The sequence below is a fragment of the Diospyros lotus genome, chromosome 1 (assembly GCF_014633365.1).
Source record: "Diospyros lotus cultivar Yz01 chromosome 1, ASM1463336v1, whole genome shotgun sequence".
In the NCBI taxonomy this organism is placed as follows: domain Eukaryota; kingdom Viridiplantae; phylum Streptophyta; class Magnoliopsida; order Ericales; family Ebenaceae; genus Diospyros; species Diospyros lotus.
In genome coordinates this window covers 27545036-27565639 of record NC_068338.1, presented here as the reverse complement: position 1 = coordinate 27565639, position 20604 = coordinate 27545036, and the positions used below count along the sequence as shown (strand labels likewise).

General features: G+C 37.6%; 2 protein-coding genes across 4 annotated transcripts in view; one reads left to right on the top strand and one right to left on the bottom strand.

Moving 5' to 3' along the window:
- The first annotated feature begins 2878 nt into the window (after nucleotides 1-2878).
- LOC127795808 (uncharacterized) lies at nucleotides 2879-4638 on the top strand. The gene is made up of 2 exons (XM_052327717.1): nucleotides 2879-3049; nucleotides 3179-4638. The coding sequence occupies exons 1-2, from the start codon at nucleotides 2996-2998 to the stop codon at nucleotides 3944-3946; spliced, it is 822 nt and encodes a 273-aa protein (XP_052183677.1). The 5' UTR covers nucleotides 2879-2995; the 3' UTR covers nucleotides 3947-4638.
- Nucleotides 4639-5448: 810 nt separating this feature from the next.
- The window catches only part of LOC127806982 (DNA ligase 1-like), a 56444-nt gene continuing 41288 nt past the window's right edge, over nucleotides 5449-20604 (bottom strand). For 2 of the 3 annotated variants that reach the window (XM_052344636.1, XM_052344647.1), the window contains exons 8-17: nucleotides 19988-20119; nucleotides 10962-11074; nucleotides 9684-9785; nucleotides 9541-9602; nucleotides 9328-9399; nucleotides 8776-8849; nucleotides 8641-8697; nucleotides 7378-7455; nucleotides 6995-7072; nucleotides 6654-6891 (exon numbers count right to left, since the gene is read on the bottom strand). In XM_052344636.1, coding sequence (XP_052200596.1) covers nucleotides 6823-6891; nucleotides 6995-7072; nucleotides 7378-7455; nucleotides 8641-8697; nucleotides 8776-8849; nucleotides 9328-9399; nucleotides 9541-9602; nucleotides 9684-9785; nucleotides 10962-11074; nucleotides 19988-20119 — 837 coding nt within the window. In that variant the 3' untranslated portion in view covers nucleotides 6654-6822. Of the gene's footprint in view, nucleotides 6398-6653; nucleotides 6892-6994; nucleotides 7073-7377; nucleotides 7456-8640; nucleotides 8698-8775; nucleotides 8850-9327; nucleotides 9400-9540; nucleotides 9603-9683; nucleotides 9786-10961; nucleotides 11075-19987; nucleotides 20120-20604 lie in introns of those variants that run through there. The other variant, XR_008024556.1, reaches the window with a different exon arrangement.

Below are 20604 nucleotides of genomic sequence, written 5' to 3'. Positions count from 1 at the left end.
TAAAATCATAGATGAAACTCATAATCAATTAATACGATATGATTAACATAACACTACGCTCTCGCTTATTGAAATATATGAAGTAGATGAGAAGTGAAGCTTGTGGCTGAATCCAGGCCGCCTGTTAATGGATTCTATGATGCAAAGATGGGGGTGGGTGGGTGGGTGTGTGATCTATGGACCACCCACCGTTCTTAACACGTCAGTACACAGGCAAATGGAAGCTGAAGAGGAGGAACCCTTGATCAATTCAATTATGCTGCATTAATTAATTTAAGAAACATTAATTCTTTCTTACTGTCTTTTCTTTTTCATTTATTTTTTAGAGGAGGGACTTTGTTGCTCAAAGGGGCCCATCCCCTTTCTTTTTGCAAAATATTGGTGGAAAAGTTTGGTTTCACCAGCTCCTTTTTTCTGACTATTTTACCTACAAGTATCAGACTCCATTGCTTCTTTATATATTTATATATATATATATATATGTGTGTGTGTGCATATCGATGTGTCACAATCTAATCTTATATTGGTAGTTTATTAAAAAAAAATTGAAGTATGACATTTGGTGCATTGAACTAATAAATTACTTCAACTGATATTCTTAGCAAAAACTTGTAATATTATAAGTATTATCATAGTCAATTTAAGAACATTACTATAGGCCAAGAAGATATTTTAAAACTAAAATTACATAAATTTTTTTTTATCGTGACACAGTTTAGAGAGAGAGAGAGAGAGAGGGGAACCAAGAATTTGGTCTATGATGAGAATGAAGTGCACATGCAGGCATCTTGTTGAGTCAAAATGGTGCCATGAGGCTGTGATGATGATCATGAAATGGTCCCTGTCACATAATGGTTAGTTTTGGAGGGAATGACCTTCATTGTCAATTTTTTAATGATAGTGAAACATATGATATATATATATATATGTTTTTTTAACCAAACCCGTCAGTCACTTGTAAAAAGCCCCTATTTATTACCATTTGACTGCCTTAAAATTGAGTTCTCTCTCTGTTTGTATTGTTTAACGAAGACCACTTCAACTAAAGTCGATTTTGAGCTGACCAAATGTTGTTTTCCAATCAAATCAAACAATTTTTTTTTTTCATAATCTTATCTTTGTATGTTATTACATTAGTTCAAAAAAAGAAGCATGATTTGTAATTACTGTACATATTTAATAAACAAACATTTAAAAGATAATCAATGAACCTTCTGTTTGAAATGAAAAGAAGACGGTAACAAGGAATAATTAAATGTTATTCAACTCGAAGTCATTAAGTCTCCCAAAGGAAACAATATTATTACTGTTGAGAGCATAATAATTGAGTGGAATGGAGAGAGGCAAGGAATTTGGCAGACAATAAACTCTAAACAGAACAAGTCAGAGAGCTGATTGTGGATTACATTATTATTATATTATTATTCATATGGAGAAGCAATTTCAAAGCTGAGCAAACAAAAATTCTCCCCAGTTTCCAAGCACAAAGCCCAGAGCTAATGGAATCAAACCTAATAACCATTGATCTGTTTTTCTATTACCAGCATACCACTTCCACATGGAGGGGGTCAATATTCTTGTCTCTTTTTTATAAGACAATTTTACAATTTCTTTTGAAAATGGTGGAAAATGAGAAGGGAAAAATAAAAAAGAAAGAATGAAAGGGGGGAAGAAGAGATGCTTTTATGCTAAGGAAGACTTTTGTGCATAGGTTAATTAGCAGCCCACGTGATGGACAAATAATGATGCTTATTCACAAAATACACTTACCCAGAAAATTTCTGTATTTTTCATGAAATTATGCCATAATTGAGCATCCATGTGGCCTTGCTGCCTCCTCCTAATCCCTGCCCTCACCTCTTCTTTTACATTTCTTTTCTGCCCATTTTTCCCTTTCACTTATATGCTTTTCAAAACCATCTAGGTTCAATTTAGGTTCATGATCGAATTCAAATATATCTCGAACTTAAATTTACCTTTAAAGATGTTAAGGATTTGAGTTCATCGCGCAAAAAAAAGGAGAACAAAAAGAGAAAGAAAAATAAAAAATAAGGAGAAATTATTTAAGTATAGAGGGTATTTTAGTTATTTTATAATACTTAAATGAGATTAGCCAACGACATAAATAAAATTACAACATAGCATTAAATCTCAGATGTATTTATTGTATTTTTTTTAAACATCAAAAGTAATTCTTGTAATTATTCTAAATCATAAAAATAATGCATGCAATTTTCCCATTAATATTTTGTATAAAAACTTTTCTCTTATGTATCAGCTATCATCTTTTCAACTATTAATTTTGGTAAATAATACTGTTAAGAGTGTAACACAGTAGTTGGTGGATGGAGCAAAATTGATGATCTGGTGAATTACGATAAGAGGGAGCTTTGCCCAAAAAGAAATGCAGCAAGATCACAGTAGCAGAGCAGCCACACGATGATGAACATTGAACACGCGCGCGCGCGCGCATATACATAAACAAAGATATACGGAATGTATATGTATGTGCGAAGTCCTATCGGAGAGTTGTCTTTACCCCCGCGTTTGGCGCAGCTATGGCGATTGGCTTTGGCTTTGGCTTTACTGACACAGAGTCAAGTGACTGTGTGAATCGAAGTTGAAGCCATGGAATGAAATGGACTGTGTAGAAAAAGGGACTGCCCAACCAAAGTATCGGACAAATAAAGGAGCCATATAGCATTAGGATATGGCGTTTGGCGTTGTAAGGTATATAGCCCCTTTGGCTGTTTCTGCTTTTTTTCCAACAAATAAATAAATAAATAAATTCAATTATTTACTTATCATTTATTTAAAAATTAAAAAGAAAAAAGAAAAGCAAGCAAGCAAAAGGAGCTTGAGCCAGTTACTGCCACTACTTCTACCAAAGAAATACAGTACTATCACCTAAATCCTTAAAAGGGGCCATAGCTAGATCAAGTAGCAACCAAACCACCACTTAGAATCTCCCAAAATCTCTCTCTCTCTCTCTCTCATGGATAACCAGAGGAGTCCTCTTCTTGCTTGGGCTTACTACTGCCAGGGAAAGGTAAAGTACCCTTCTTTCTTCTTCTTGTTCTCATGGTTCCCTCCTTATGCTCTGCATTGGGCATCAATGGGGTTTGCTTTGTACATTTCTGTGGAAATTAAGGTTAATGTTTGGTGGTATCTGTTTCAGAGCTTGGATGAGCTGAGGCAGTCTCTTTTGGTGACAACTCTTGAGTTTGAAACCACAAGGCTGAAAGCAGAGGAAGAAATCAGAGTGAGAGATGACCACTTGAACCACTTGAAAGATCTGCTCTCTGAGGCCATCAGAGAAAGAGACGAAGCCCAAGAAAAATGCCAAAGGCTGCTCTACGAGAAGCTCCTGCTCCAGCAGCAGCACCAGCAGCTGCAGATTCACCAACTCCAAAAACAACAGTGCCACCAAACAGCCCCTCTCTCTGGTATTTCAAGCATCGAAGATGAGAGCAAAAGAGGGCTGGACAACTTGGACTCCAACAATGGCTTTTCCACCTCAGACTGTGATGAAAGCATTGTCTCATCCCCGGTGGTCGACCCAATTCCGGTCCCGGCGCCGCCGCAGCTGGAGGAGCCAATGGGTCCACTCGTTTCTGATAAGCCATTGCCGGAAAAAGGGAAGCTTTTGCAGGCAGTGATGAAGGCCGGGCCACTCCTCCAGACCCTCCTTCTGGCGGGCCCACTTCCCCAGTGGCGCCACCCTCCGCCGCCGATTGATTCCTACCAGATCCCGCCGCCGCCGGTGGCCATTCCGGCCCCAAACCCACCAGCCCAACTCCTCCACCAAGATTCTTTCCCCAGCATGAGTACTTCTTGCAAGGGCAACAACATTGACAACTGTGGCAGAGTTACTAGGAAAAGGGGGCTGTGTGAAGGCTCAGATTCTCCAACAGAGATCAAGTACCAAAGAGTTGTTCTCCATTAACAACCCACCAACCACCACAGACAGTTTTACAGGGTAATCCAATTCCACATAGTTAGAGAGTTGAGATATATATATATATATCTATCTAGCATGTTATACTACCGGTACTACTAATTAAGAAGTGTAGTAATGATGATTTTTGCAAGTCTGGTTCTGCAACTACTACTACTGATCTAGTGCTTGTACAGAGAGGATGAGAGGTCTGTTTGTTTCCAGTTCAAGAGTTAGTTAACCCTCTGCTCTGCTGAGAAGAGGAGGGTTTTTTTTTTTTTTCCTGGGCTTTTTTAAGGCCAGCGGTGCAGTGTTGAGGGGAGATTTTATTCTCTTGGTTGGTTGGTTAACATTTGAGTGTTTTTTCTTGCCCCATGATGTGAAAGAGGGGCTTGATTTCTCCACAAGACAAAAAACTACGAGACGTTGAAATATTAGTATTAGGGTATAGGCCATATACAGCCGCGTGTCATTTGCTGGTGTCTGTTTGTGTATTGAGAGATGGGGAGAGAGGGGAGAGCGGGGGGACTACTAGTAGTAGTAGTAGTTGATAATGGACGATGGAAGATGGGGTGGCCAACAACCACAAGGCCAAGGGGTCTACTTGTCGGTTTTAGGTCCCACAAATCAGAATCATGATCTGCTGCTGTTATTATTCTTAACTATTTTGTCATCTATCATTACACTTTAAATTGCTCGCTTTCTCTCTCTCTCTCTCTCTCTCTCTCTCTCTCTCTCTCTATTATATATATATATATATATCGTGGTGATGTTTCCCATAGCAATAGCATTTTCTCTAATTTAATTTCCCTACTTTCCCACTCTGTAATTCTCTATTCGTTTCAAATCCTCTCTGCCCAGCAAATCAAACACCGCTTAGTCAGAATTTCGCAAGGCTTTGAAGCAAAGCAACAAACTGGATCCCCATAAGAATGCGCATAATTGGTGCCAAAACAATGCATAAAATTTGTCTACCTCAATTGACTCTGACTACTGATTACCAGTGAAAGGACTCCTTCCTTCCTTCCTTCCTTCCTCACAAAAGAAGCTCAAATTCAGAATTATTCAAGCTTGAAATTTTGGGATACCAACTTCTTAGCTGAAGAAGCTTGTAATTGTGAGAAATGTTCGTCAAAAAAACACAAATAAAAGCTTGAATTCTAATGAACACATGTAACTAACAATTATAGGTAAAAAAGAAGAAGCCCAAGCCTAATTATGCGTCCCGCCCATTAAACAAGATTCAACAAGAAAAGTTTTGCACTAATCCTCCCCCATTATGTTGAGAGAGAGACACCATAAATTGGACTGTAAGTACCCCTATTAAGTTTCAATAACATCACGAGCCCATTCATCTACTTCATGACAAGCAAGAAGGAATTCATTACTCAGACCTTTCTCTCCACACAACTTATCTCACCACTTGAATTACAACTCATAATATTTTCGTCACATCAATTCCGTTTAAGCTACATTTTATCTTTTCCACTCAAAAGTTTATTCTACAAGGATAAACAACATTTTCACATTTAATAACCCCATCAAATGGAGGCTCTACGTGGGAGGCATGTTCCTCTTAACTTGACCAAGTCATCTCCTTTCGCCCCTTCCAGCAAAGCTCACCAGAGTCAACTGGGATGGACATTTCTAACAATTATGAAAGAATCACACTAAACAAATAGCAACCAAAAAACAGTAGCTCTTTTTGCATGTTTGGCTGTCTTTTGTTTGTTTTTTTCCTCCTGCGTTTTCACACTGTTCTAGAGTCTACATAACAACCAATTTCATGGGTCTTCCACCAACGTTGAAAACCCAGTACACTGAATCTAGATGGCAGCCAATTAGGATTTTGTATCATTCTGCCAGACCTGACGGGCTAGCATGTTCCAACTTAACAAGAGAACAAACAAGCAATTTGAAACTAAGGAAAAATCCCTTTCACGTGTAATGACCGTCTTGCAAGTTCAACTCTCCTAGAGGTACATGGAAATTCTAATTCTAGGAACCAAGAATGAAAAGAAGCCCAAAAACACAGCTTTGTCCACACGGCAGGATTTCTCTTGAAGCCCAATTCACAAGGTTCAACAGTCTTTCCCGGTCTGGCTCACCCACATGGAGGAACAAGTCAGGTCATTCCCCATCTATTGCCAACCCAATACCAGCTCCAACTCCACACAAATCTCTCAATGAAATATGGATAAATGACTAAGCAATAAGGAAAACACGTTCACCTTATGAGCCTGATAAAAATTTTGATCGAAGGACTGCTGCCTCATGTCACTTGAGTTAACAATACAAGAAGTATACAACCATAAACAAGGCATTGTCGGCAACCAGGCAACTCCTACACTGAAGAATTCTCTTTGGAATCATGTTTAAGCCAGTAAATCAGACTTGTCAGTCCAACACCAGTTGTGTTCTCTGCAGTAATCAGGTGAACTGCCGCACATAGTTGACAGTCTGGACAAGGCACATTACAACCAAAAAAATGGAATTAGGAAAGGAAAAAAAATACATGACAACAACCTTGATGGTAGAAATGATTGGAGAATTCTCGACTATAACTCCCAATCACCCAGAAAATAAAAAATAAATAGTACTTGTCACTTGTCATTATCTGAGCTTAATGATGTTAAGTATAAAAAATATTTCTAATGAGGATAGTCAAGAGGCTCGCTCATCAGCCACCAATTGAAGCTGCCATATGTCCAACTGGTTACTAGCTGTTTACTTTTTATATTTTCTTTATATGGAAAAATTGACCAAATACAGACCCCAATGCCAAAAGACTTTACACAATGTACCTGTCTCGCATGAAGTAATCAAACTGATTTGTACAAAGAAAAGGATCACTTGAAAAGAAACGTAACACAAAAAATCTGCCTTCAGTCTTCCTCATTTTCATCTTGGTTATTCCTTTGATTGTTCTTCTGAGAATTATACATCTCAGCAACCTGAAAACAAGGGAGAAATGAGCGAACAACATAATTAAGCATACAAATCTGAATAATTAGTCCAATCAAAGAAACAAATAAATAAAATTAGGAAGACTCTAACCATCTCAGAAGATGATGCTTCCTCTGGAGTCTTATCTTCTCGGACACGAATTAGACGTGGAAATCGAAGAGAAATGCCCTTTTCAAAACAAAAACAGGATGAAGTCAAGATACGAAAACAGAATACCAATACAGTTTTAACTCCAATCTATCTACAAATTTCCTAAGAAAAGTTCTGCACGAACAAAGTTAAAAACTGAAGTAGGCCTGTAACTAATAGGAAATAACAAGTAGATGGACGAAAGGGAATAATACAGCCAACCACAAAGAATTGGAATATGAGCTGTCAGTGAATTAGTGTTGAGCACTGGGGGCACCCCGGTACTGAATTACTTTTGTGCAAGAGTCTGATAAAAGCACATTCAGAAACAAAATTCATTCAACCTTGTCAGACTCAACAACACCAACAGCAGCACGATGAACAGGACTGATAGTCAAATCTGCAGCTTTTACCTCCCAAACCTGAAAAATAGTATAACCTGAGGCGTCAAATCTTATGAGCCTCTTCCGTTCCTTCAGCATAATATGGCCTGAATTGTTGTTGGGTAAAACTTGTATATTCAAGAAGCTGCTAAATATGATAAGAAAAATTTTGAGGTATGATTTCAAAACTAGTACGTTGATTAGCATGGATCCCCTAAAAGAAACATAAGCAGTATAAATCCGTCCAAGGGAACAAAATATTAAGTATAGCAGACTGGCCATTACCTGGAGAAAAAAAAAATGGCTCTTTAATTCATGAGAGACAATATATGAGTGAAATGCTTATGTCAATTCTTAAAAGTTTAAGGAAACAAAAATGGAGATATGTATCACAGAGATAGTGAGCATGAAATGAAATACTTTCAACCATGTTACATGGACTCAAGTATGAGCATCAAGTGTGGGCTTGTGTGTAGAGGCATAAGATCATGTTTAAACCATAAGCAGTGTGAGCAATAAATATCTGTTCAAAAAGAATAAAATCTTAAATGTATAAGGCCAGTTATCTGGAAAATTAGGGTTCTTTATTCATGAGAAGACAATCCATCAGCAAATGCTTCTGTTGATCCTCAATGGTTAAAGGGAAAAAGAATGGAGAAAAGTAAAAGAGTATGGATACATTAAGATATCATACGCATTTAAATATAATACATACAGTATAATATGTTGAGAAGGGAATTTGTGTCTCCAATCCATGCGAAAAAGGTTAGAAATTTTTGTTACTATCAAATATGATTTCCTTCTAGATTTCATAAAATTACATATTCCCAAGTGTCTACTTTAGCACAGGAGAATGGACACATCCTGTACCTCACCTTTACCATATCTAATGGACATGGATGGACAGAATGGAACATAGAACTCCATGTAATTAACAATTTCCATGCAATATGACAAATTGTTACATGAACAAGAATATGAATTTGAACCTTCAATTAAAATCAAAATAATGTTATCCTGGTGAGATTATTTTCTAGTTCCAGTTACTCTAATTTTGGATCTATAAATAAAAGTGGTAGATAGGATATAAAGGTGATTTACAACAATCACAAGGTTGAAACTAAAAAAATTCCCATCATTAAAAATGAAAAACTAAAATAAAGAGTAGCAAACAGGAAAAAAGAAGTATAAGTAAGTCCGTGACAATGCTGTTAAAGTTATTACCTCAATTGGCTCAAACCAGACATCAGGAGTTATTGAATCTCCATAACGGTAGTACGGCTGGGAAGGACATGAATGTCAAAATTAGTATGCAAAAATAATGAAGAAGCCTCAACTACATAAATCTCCATGCACAACCTTTGGTTTGGGGATCACTTTTGAACGTAGACTGGCAGAACGCTCTTCAAGCATTGCTTCAGAAAATCCAGTGCCTACACAAAATAAATAAATAAATTTTCCAAGCTGTCTGAGCAATTGAAACAATAGTAAGTGCAAAAAGTTATTTCAAATGACCCATACAAAAAAAGATAGAATTAAAAATGAGATTATCCATAATAAAGTTAGAGTGGTGCTTTTCGAACATAAGATGCCTAAGATGAAATGAGAATAGTTTAAACATGTGAGAAGAAGATTAATAAACACACCTCCAAATTGGGTGGATGGGATGGAACAATTTTAGTCACAAAAGAGGAAGGAATAGATCAAAGAAATTTTCGTGTGTAAATCTTTAGACATGATATGGGATATAATAGCCATAAAAAAAAAAAAATACTGGACAGATGATTGGAGAGCTAGAATTCATGTATCCAACTCCACCTATGGGGATTAAAGCTTGCAATGGTCATGATGATGATGGGGGAGGGGTATCCATATCCTTGAGAGATTTGTAGGAAAAACAAGAAACCTTACCAATTTTGCAAATGCTCTGAAATTCTTCATTGCTGCTGTCATAGCAAGCAAGGAGGAAGGCACCATAAACACCTATGGAGAAACAATATAGCAGCAGCAACATATTTCCAATGCCATAAATGGTCAAACACAATACTCAATTTTATTCATAGCATCTACGAAATCCATTTGCAAGTGCAGTAGACATTCGAAAGTACTTTTGCAAGTGGTTACCAGTTCGCTTTCCGCGTCCATGAAAAGCACCAATAGGAACTAAATCCAGCGAGTCACCAATACTGCAGAAGACAGCAGCTAAATTTATTAACCATCTAATAATCAGAAACCATCTGAAAATGGAGCATATGGTACCCATGTACCTCTCCATGTAATCTTTCTTCAATTTCAGCCAGTTATGTGACCTTTTTGAGGGCTCATATGTAGCATCTCTACTCAATGTTTTGATAATCAAACCCTCACAACTGCAGAAAAGAAGATGACAGCATATTAATAAACTAATTCACACAGCTCTGTTAACTTCTAGTTTAGGAAGCCACACTATCATTTATCCAAATACATAAAACTCTAATTGCTAATGCTACATGATGGCATAGGAACTGCTATGAAGTATGGATAGAACCATTAAGTAGATTCAAATACAAATAGGATATCTAAAGAGGTACTGTATAACCAAAATCATTTTAGAATAAATCGCTACTAACCTTTTTTTCAGTTTTATTAAATTTTTTTGGGAAGGAATTGAATTAGAAGAATTAGAAAGTGTAGGTCTTATATCAAAACTTACAGAATTCTGATTCCAACCACCCTGGTCCTCATTGCTTTTTCTATAAGGAAAATGAAGCATTGCCACCCAGACATAACCCTCAATGTAGTATTAGATTGAGAGCATGCAGAGGTTTTATTGTGCTACTTGAGTCACAGTAAGATGGATTCCAATCTGACACCAATTACGAATTCCACCTCACTTGACCAGCTCCCATGGCAGTCAAAGGATACAATAGATTCACCTATATAGAATTAAGTACAAGTGTCTGGTGGAAGCATCTGTCCAATTCTCAAGTTCACCTAATTCTCATATGCAAGGACACAAGAACAAGGCCAAATTTCATACTGTTAGATAATTTTTTATTTATTTAGAGTGATATAGCATTTACAAACTAGTATAGAATGTGCATGGATAGAAGTATTCATACAAAACTCTTATGGCTTAACATGTTTATAGAGCTTGTCTCGAACCAAACGTATCTGGCACAACCCACATTTTATCGGGAAGATTAGTGTTAAGTAGTAGAACTTCAGAAACCAGAAAAAACCATCTAAAGATAAAGCAAAGTTTGGTACAACAAGAAATGAAGTAGAAACTGATAAGATAACTAAGCACACGACACAAGAATAACTCCATGAATTAGATACTACACAAACACTTTAACAAGATAACAGAATACCAACATTAGAAATTGCAAATTAGCTAATGCATTAAACATATTGCCTTTGAAACTGATAGGTTGTATCTCCAGGCAAACTGCCCATGCTGAAGTCTGATCAGCATACCAATGAGCATAGCACCAGCAAAAAGCATAATAGATAACTAATTAAGTACATGAAGCATCACCATCCAGATTGCACAAGATAATTACCAAGAATCAACAGCTGTTTCAAGAAATTTTTGTATTTCCTCAAGATCATTTGATTTTATTGCTGTTGCAAACTGAAAATATCCAGGCTCCTCTTCAAATGATCTGTAAAGATGCTGCACAAAGTAAGAAATGTAAGATTTATGCTCAATAAAATGGTCAGAAAGAAGTTACCATTTTCCGAACTTGACACACTAGTATATTTGAGCAAATGTTTCCATTTTTTTATTGGCTGGATATTTCTAATACTTATACAACAAATATTCTACAAATCAGAACTTCACCCCTCACAAGGATAAGGATGGATAAGAGAACATAGCTTGTAAAAGTAACAAAGGTACCCATATGAGGGAAGTTCATAACATAAGTAGCATCATTGTATGTTAATTAGGGGAAAGAAACAAGTAGAACCCTCGTACAAGAACATTAAACAAAATAAACAACAGCACAAAAACAAAAACCAAAAGCCCAGCTCCCAGAACTTCCCCATGCATAACAAAGGGAAAAGTTCAAGACTTTAATACTACAAAAAAGTCCCTGTAGGATACAAGGATGAGGGATATGTTATGTAGCATTTGGTAACCACCAGTGACAGAACATGCCTAGTAGGTACTCCAGGTAAGGCATCGCAGAGTAATAATTACCAAACAATCTGAAATTAGGATTACAATTTGACAACTTAGATAATCTTATAAAACAGCCTATTACCACAGAGGCTCAAGGCTAATACAGCAGATTATTCCCAAGTCCAACAATGGCAATACCATAGCCTATTTCACCGTGATGTCCTTAATAAAAAGAGTGTCACTAGTGCACAAAGCTCCCCATATTTTGCAAGGATCAGAGGATCAAAGAAAGGTATCGTGGAGTTTAAAACAACAACATATCCAGCCTTTATCCCACTATGTGGGGTCGGCTACATGAATTCTAGACTTCCATGTATTTCTGTCTTTTGTCATATCTTCATTTAGATCCATACACTTCATATCAAACATTAATGTATCTCCCAAATTCTTCTTGGGTCTGCCTCTACCTCTTTTTTTGACTAATTATTCCATTTCATTAACTCTTCTCACAGAAGCGTCTTTTGGTCTCCTTCTCATATGACCAAACCATCTTAGTCTAGTTTCTCTCACCTTCTCCTCGATTGACACTACTCCTACCTTATTACGAATAACTTCATTTCTAATTTTATTCTTTCTTGTATGGCTGCACATCCATCTTAACATTCTCATCTCTGCTACACTCGTCTTTTGTTCATGCTGGTATTTGACTGCCCAATATTCTGATCCATACAACAAGACTGGTCTTACAACTGTCCTATAGAATTTTCCTTTCAGTTTTAATGGGATTTTACCATCACATAACACTCCCGATGCATTTCTCCATTTTAGCCAACCTGCCTTAATTCAATGTGCGACATCCTCGTGAATTTCTCCATCTTTTTGAATCACTAATCCCAAATATCGAAAATGATCTTTTTTTTGTAAAATTTGGTCTTCCAATTTTATTATAACATCATCCACTCTTGCATTCTTACTAAATTTACATTCCATATATTCTATTTTCTTTTTACTTAATTTAAATCCCTTAGCTTCTAAATTGTTTCTCCACAACTCAAGCTTAGTGTTCATTCCTTCTTTTGTTTCATCCACCAACACTATGTCGTCTGCAAATAGCATACGCCATGGCACCTCTGTCTGAATATCTTTAGTGAGTTTATCCGTTACTAGAGCAAATAAGTATAGACTTAGTGCAGAACCTTGATGCAGTCCTATTGAAGTTGTAAACGGTTCAGTATCCCCTCCACGTGTTCTGACCCTTGTCTCTACACCGTGATACATATCCTTAAGGGCTTATATATAGGATATTTTGACTCATTTCTTCTCTAAAACTCTCCATAATACTTCTCTAGGGACCCTATCATAAGCCTTTTCTGGATCTATAAACACTATATGTAGGTCCTTCTAATGATCCCGATACCTTTCCATTAGGCGCCTCAATAGGTATATAGCTTCCATTGTTGACCTACCAGGCATGAAACCAAATTGATTTTCCGAGATCTTTGTTTCTTTTCTGAGCCTCTGCTCTATTACTCTCTCCCAGAGTTTCATGGTATGGCTCATTAACTTAACTCCTCTGTAATTTTCACAGTTTTGAATATCTCCTTTATTCTTGTATATAGGAACCAAAGTACTCTTCCTCCACTCATCTGGCATCTTTTTTGATTTAAGGATCGCGTTAAATAATTGCGTTAGCCAGGAGATGCCCTCTTCTCCCATGCATTTCCATGCTTCTATTGGTATATTATCTGGTCCCACCGCCTTATGATTTTTTATTTTTTTTAATGCTTGCCTTATTTCATTTGAACTTATGCGCCGATAAAATGTATAGCTCACATTCCCTTCGGAGTTACTAAGATGTCTCAACCTAACTCTTGTGTCGCCACCATCATTGAATAATTTTGTGAAATACTCCTTCCATTTCTCCTTAATCGCTCCCTCATTCACTAATACATTTTGATTTTCATCTTTTATGCATTTCACTTAATTTAAATCTCGTGTTTTTCTTTCTCTTACTTTAGCTAATTTATATATATCCCTTTCTCCATCTTTTGTATCAAGTCGTTTATATAGATTCTCATATGCTTTTGAACTTGCTTCACTAACAGCTCTTTTTGCTTCTTTATAATTTTTTTGATTTTCTTCATTGTTGCATTGATATACAGCCTTATAGCAAGTTTTCTTATTTTTAATTTTCAATTGTACCTCTTCATTCCACCACCAAGACTCCTTAAGGTTAAGGGCTCTACCATTTGTCTCTCCAAGGACTACCTTTGTCGTGCTTCTCAGGGCGTTAGCCATTTCTTTCCACATTTGGTTTGTCTGTCCTTCTCCATTCCATTCCCTTCTACCCCTTAATTTTTCTTTGAATATTAGTTGTTTCTCCCCTTTTAAATCCCACCACCTGATTCTTGGATTTTGTTTTATGTGATTTTTTCTCTTCCAATTTCTTATTTGAACGTCAAGTACTAGAAGTCCATGTTGAGTAGTCAAACACTCTCCCGGTATTACCTTACAATCCCTACAACATAACCGATCCTCTTGTCTCATGAGGAAGTAATCTATTTGGGTGCTTGATGTGATATTTTTATATGTGATTAAGTGTTCGTCCCCTTTTTTGAACTTAGTATTGGTTATGATGAGCCCATATGCCATAGCAAAATCTAGAATAGACTTACCCTCATTATTAATTTTCTTGAATCCATACCCTCCATGTACCTCTCTATAGCCGTTTCCGTCTCTACCCACGTGCCCATTTAAGTCACCTCCTATAATCACTTTCTCTCCTCTTGGTATCATTTGTATGAGTCCCTCTAGGTCCTCCCAGAATTTTGCTTTTATCTCATCACCTAACCTCACTTGTGGTGCATATGTACTAAAGATATTCATAGTCATTCTTCCTAGACTAACATTCACCATAATAATCCTATCCCCTAATCTCTTTACATCCACTACCTCATCTACTAAGCTTTTATCCATAATAATCCCCACTCCATTTTTCGCTCGATCATTTCCTGTGTACCATATTTTATATTCAGTTTCTGATAAAGTTTTTGCTTTTTTCCCTACCCATCTCGTCTCTTGAAGGCACATAATATTAATTTTTCTCCTAATCATCACATCTACCACTTCCATAGCTTTGCCTGTTAATGTTCCTATGTTCCATGACCCAATCCTTAATCTATGATTTTGTTTTTGGCCTTGACTTTGAATTTGATTTTGGTTTTGATTTTGATTTTGGACTAGCTTCTTTACCCACATCCGTCCAAGCAAATGCGGGAACCCTTGCTCATTTGTCACTACATGAGTTTAAAACCAAATAATAAATGCATAAAATTCTGAAATATGTTGGTCATGTGGCTTACTCAGGATAGAAGATACAGAGCCTAAACATAGTGAATGTTATGACCATACCTAACTAGGGCTCCATGACACAATTGGCTACATTTGAACAAGAGGAGTTCAGTAAAACATGGTTCCTAGAACCCCACACACTCAGGCTAATAGGAAGCCCATTCAAGCTTATGGAGACAAAGAAGGCCATTGCACATCTATGAATAGCTTGAATTGGACGGCTCCTAAAATATTGTCCTCAAGACAAATTTGAGAAAATATACAATTTAGAATATAGCAAGTGCAATACGCCCATTCTCTTGCAAAAAGGACTAGCCTGTGCGAAAGAGCTACATGATGCTCTAATGTTTCGAAACCTAGTAATTGACACATTGAAATTCTGGGGACTGTTGGTGATAGGCCCCAGGGGCCAAAGAAAACATGGTAAAACTACAAACACAACCTCAGTTTCATCTCCACAAGACCCTGCCCTTAAAATTAAAAGTCAAATAAAACAAGGTTCCATCAATTACAAACACCATGGTTGTTAAAGAGATAGAAAGCCCATTATTTTTTGCAACAGAGGCTTCAAGAGACAAAGAAGACTCAACCCTTCTGGTAAGCATAAAAAACTTCAAATTGCTTGAGCTGAACATTTCACAAGTATTTTCCTTTTGACATGTTCTGTAACAAATGATTAAGATTTCAGCAAGTACAGAAAACAGTAAAACTCATTCTGTCACATGGTACAACTGGCCCAAGGCTACCCAGTAATAGAAAAAGTCTCAAATGCCACCATACCTCACTCCTCTGTCTCTGCATAATGGAGGTCCCTAAGCTGAAATGTATCACAAACCACTTTAAAAGAATAACTTATACATATCTATGTCATGACCCTAGGGTTTTCCCAGGGCTAAAACAGTAATTAGCCTATTTTACTAGTATTTTTCTCTAGTTATATTTTTCTGTTAGTTTGTTATTTTCTGTAAAGTAGCTATATAAAACTGCTAAAGACTATTTTTGTATCATATACAGATGAATGATATTGATTTCTAGATTTCTCTCTCAAGTCTGATCTCTCTTGTTTCCCTCTAATTCTCTCTCTTGGTTCTGTTCTGACTGCCTTTCGTCGTCAATTCTTGCTGTATTTCCCTCTTTCCATTCTAACTCTCCCTCCAATTCTCTGTTCACGGTCCTAAATCCCTCGGTTCCTTCCAGATTTCCTAAACCTTTTCTTTATTGCAATGGCTTCCATTTTGAAAGAGTTTGAAATCAATGTTTTCACAAGTAGTTGGCTCAGAATTTACATATCCAAAATCACACTAATATAACCAAGCCAAAAGGCTTGAGCATCTCATAAACCAACCAACCAGCTGGTGTATGGAGCCCCAAAATCAATTCAACCTCATCTCAATCTCACAAGTCTGAGATTGAAAATATTTTCTTCTACCTCCACAAAGTTTACAAAAACTAGTATTAGCCACATCCCTATCTGGACCTTCGGGTGTATAGTAACTCACAGTAGGGTTGAGTGTAGCAGATTATCTCCCAAGAGAAGTAGTTAATTCTATTAAGTTGTTAATAGTAGTTATTTTGCTTCTTGATTATCCAGAAAACATCAATTGAATTTCATGAACCTAGGGCATAACCTAGGATCAGTTTGGGAATCGGAAGAATCCGATTCAGCTAAGGTCAAGAACAGAAGGAAATTAGGGGGGATTTGAAAGAATGAGGGAGAGATTAGAAGAAGTGTTAGGGGGAATAGAAAAACAGAAAAAAAGGAGATGAAGATTAAGGAAGGGGAGAGAATTTGGAGGAGGAGAAAAACAGATTCAATTCATTAATTCTTCGATAAAGAAACAAACCCATTACAACAACTTATATAGGCATATTTGACTTCTAACAGCCTAACACATGCTCCCATGTGCTTCTAACCACTTGCTAAAATATCCCTAACAAACTATTCTACCCTATTACAATAATACCCCTTTATTGCTCATAGGGTCATGACAATTCCCCCCTCCTTAAGAGAGTTCTTGTCCCCAAGAACTTGCTGCAAGTAGCCATTGCTCTTCATCCAATTCCAACCTTCTCTATGCAGATCATCCTCCTTTCTTTCATTCTACTTCTAGGTCTCTTCTTCTTCATTCTTAGGTTTTCAAGATCAATTCCAAGTATAAATTGGCCCAGAATTTCAATAGAGAAAACTTTATTACAATCCAATACAATTAAGGAGAACAGATCTACGGCCATAGTTGCTATTATTGTATCCCCATTCAACCCACAGCCATGCTCTACTACAAAAATATCAACAACCTCAAAATGCAGCAATGGAGGATTGTAGACTTGCCTTGAATACTCATACCAAGGTTGTTTGTGAACATTAACATTAGGAGTTGCTGCCACTTCAATTCCAGCCAACGATTTCTCAACCACTAACACCCGACCTCCAACTCGACCTTCTTCCCTAACATGATTTACAGCTAAATTAGGCTTTGCATCACTGGAATCATCAGCTTCTTGTTCTTGTAAAGTGTGGCCAACCCCAATCTCCTCATGTACTTGGAGAAGAGGCTTTTCTGGCTCCTTCTTCTGCTGCTTCTAGAGATCAATAGCATCAAGTGTCTCAGCACTAGTAAGAGTGCTTGAGAGGCTGCCAACTGATTGAGTGCCATCCTCCAATTCCTTTTCCTCACTCTCTTCTTCCACCTCTCCTTTTTTCCTTAAAGTTGGGCTGATGTTGCAGAATCTCAAAAACATCACCATTGAGAACTTTTTTCCCAAAGGAATCAGTGTGTTCCTTTAATTCTCCTTTTGCCTTTGCTGCCCTATCAATCTGTTCATTACAGATTCCCTTTGGATAATGCCATTCACCTTTAATATCATTTATGATGTTGCACTTCTCCTCCGGTTGCTCCATTTTTAGGAATTTCTCTTTGTTAAAACTCCCACGATAATCATCGAAGAATTCAGCCAGAAAGCTGTAATGATACTTCTTAGCTAGAATCATTGCAAACTCTTGCAGTTGCTCATGTAACATATGGCCGAAATCCTTGCTCGTATCATGCATCACACTTCTTGTTTCCTTGTCAACTTGACTGGACTCATTATCCAACTTTCCCCATGCTTGATTTTTCTAGCTAAACTACGCATGATTCCTTTTATTTCTAGCTGAAAAAACAGCCTTCTTTTACTGCCATTGAGGCTCCAATTGTCTCATGTGCACAATGCTTCCCAAGGCTTCATGAGCAGGCCATCCCACTGAAAATGCAACATCCTTCGGCAACAATTGAGACCCCATTTGTTTCATATGTGCCATGCTCCCCATGGTCGACATCTCACGGACATGACACCTAGAAAACCAAGGGATAGGGGTTCTATAAATACCGCTCTTCACTAATTCGCTGCTATTAGTCGTTGGACTTCTAATCACTAAAATTGATTGCCCTGGCCTTCAACTCGGATTTGTCAGAATTGTCAGAGTTCACTAGAATCTGCTTCACACTTTCAATTCGCAAGATTACCAGATTTCACAATCAAGTCACCTCCTGTGACGCTTGCAAAAAATTCAAACACTGACTGCCGGCTTCACCACTAGAATCGGCTGGGCTCAAATCTGCCTTGCCTTCCACGTACGGCCTCAGCTATCAGCCCAAGCTCAATCTCCGTAACCTTAGGAAATTGCTCAGTGGGTAGTTTCGATTGTGGTGGTGATCCTCCGATGGCTTGGAATCGGCTGACCCATGTCTCTACTCTTAATTAACCCTCCTTTGTGATGGAGTCCTGCCCAACTCGACCGGTCTGTAATTCCGATCGGTGAGACGCCCACCTCGTCCACCCAAACTGTGTGATTCACCGAAAGGCTACCTCAGCTGATGACAACAATTGATACGACCACAACACCAAATCCTTCCTCTGTTTCTATCGTTAATCTCTGCCCGCAATGGGTACGACTGCAACACCACGCTCATTCCAATTTGCGATCACTTCCGATTCCAAAATCACCAGACTCACTGCTAGTTCAAATCGCAACACCCACTGCAAAATAGTGATCACTTCAGATTTCAAGCCGAGAACTACCTACTCACTGCTCGCGTTTGGTAATGGTTGTGACACCTTCCTTGAGTGATTGTGTTGCACCCAAGGATTTTTCTGGAATTGAGGATCGATTACTGTGGAAGAAGGTTGGGGACCGTCGCTAAGATACTATCATGAACATAGGGCTTAACCTAGGATCAGTTAAGAAATCGGAAGAATCCGATTCGGCTAAGGTCAAGAATAGAAGGAAATTAGGGGGGATTTGAAAGAATGAGGGAGATATTAGAAGAAGTGTTAGGGGGATTAGAAGAACAAAAAGGAGATGAAGATTAAGGAAGGGGAGAGAATTTGGAGGAGAAAAACAGATTCAATTCATTAATTCTTCAATAAAGATACAAACCCATTACAATAACCTTATATAGGCATATTTGCCTTCTAACAGCCTAGCACATGCTCACATGTGCTTCTAACCACTTGCTAAAATATCCCTAACAAACTATTCTACCCTATTACAATAATACCCCTTTATTGCTCATAGGGTCATGACATGAATCTACTGATTTTCTCGCTCCAAATTCTCTCTCCCACTCGTATTTGTCTCTCTCTCTCCCTCAACTTCTCATCCTCTCTTTCTCCCTTCTGATTCTCTCTGATTCTCCCTCTCGATCTCCCTGCTTCTTCCGCCGCCTCCTGTTTTTCCCTTTCTCTAATTCTGCGCTAATTTTTCCTAAAATCCACCCTAATTCTCTGCTGAAACCCTAGTTGAACCCTAGGACCCTGACAATCCCTTCACACTTTCAGCATGTCCAACTCAACAATGGAAGTTTCAAACCACATTGAACTTGACCTGGTGAAAGTCTGACAACCTTGAAATGATATTTGAAGTAGTCTCAGCTGATAACAATCCCAGTAGCAGCTTTGACAGCCAAGAAACTAGTCTATAGGATGCATCTGTCATAGAGAATAAGTGTGGACAACAGCAAATTACAATGAACAGAAAATGACATTTCTAGAGCTACATATTGATGGTTTCAAATAAGCAACAAAAAAAAAAAAGTAAACTCAGATTCTCTGAGAAACAAATACAACACATACCTCTCTGCGAACATTAAGTTGCTCTTGCATAAGTGGCTGGCCATTGAGATATAAGATGTCAAAAGAGAATATACAAACATCAACCTTGATATCACTCATCACCACATTCTTACGAGCACGGGTACTAAGTATCTGCCATAAAAACCCATTATAAAGATATAATCACATATAGAAGATATTTACAACATTTTACAGAATCATTTCAACAGGATGTGGCAAATGTAATGTCAAAAAGTCATGAACAGTGAAAATATCACACAAGGATGCAACACACTCACATGTACTGACAGACATGCACACGGCTGAAAAGCAGAAAAGAAACTTCACTTGCTGATGCTGAGATCATAATTTAGTAAAAGTAAAGACTATGTATTATCAACTATCAGTTTGCCAGAACAGTTCCATGTAACACCTGCAGGGAAATGTATCAATTACCCACAAATAAGAAATAATATTGCTACACTGTCCAACCATGCAAAACTGAAAAGGTACCACCATAACATCACTCGTGACCAAGGTCTTAAGCAAGTATCAGTGATGTAGCTCAAAAAGAAAACACCTATACACTAAGAGAACTAGTGAAGAGATACAGAAGAAAACAGCATACAAGAAGGAAA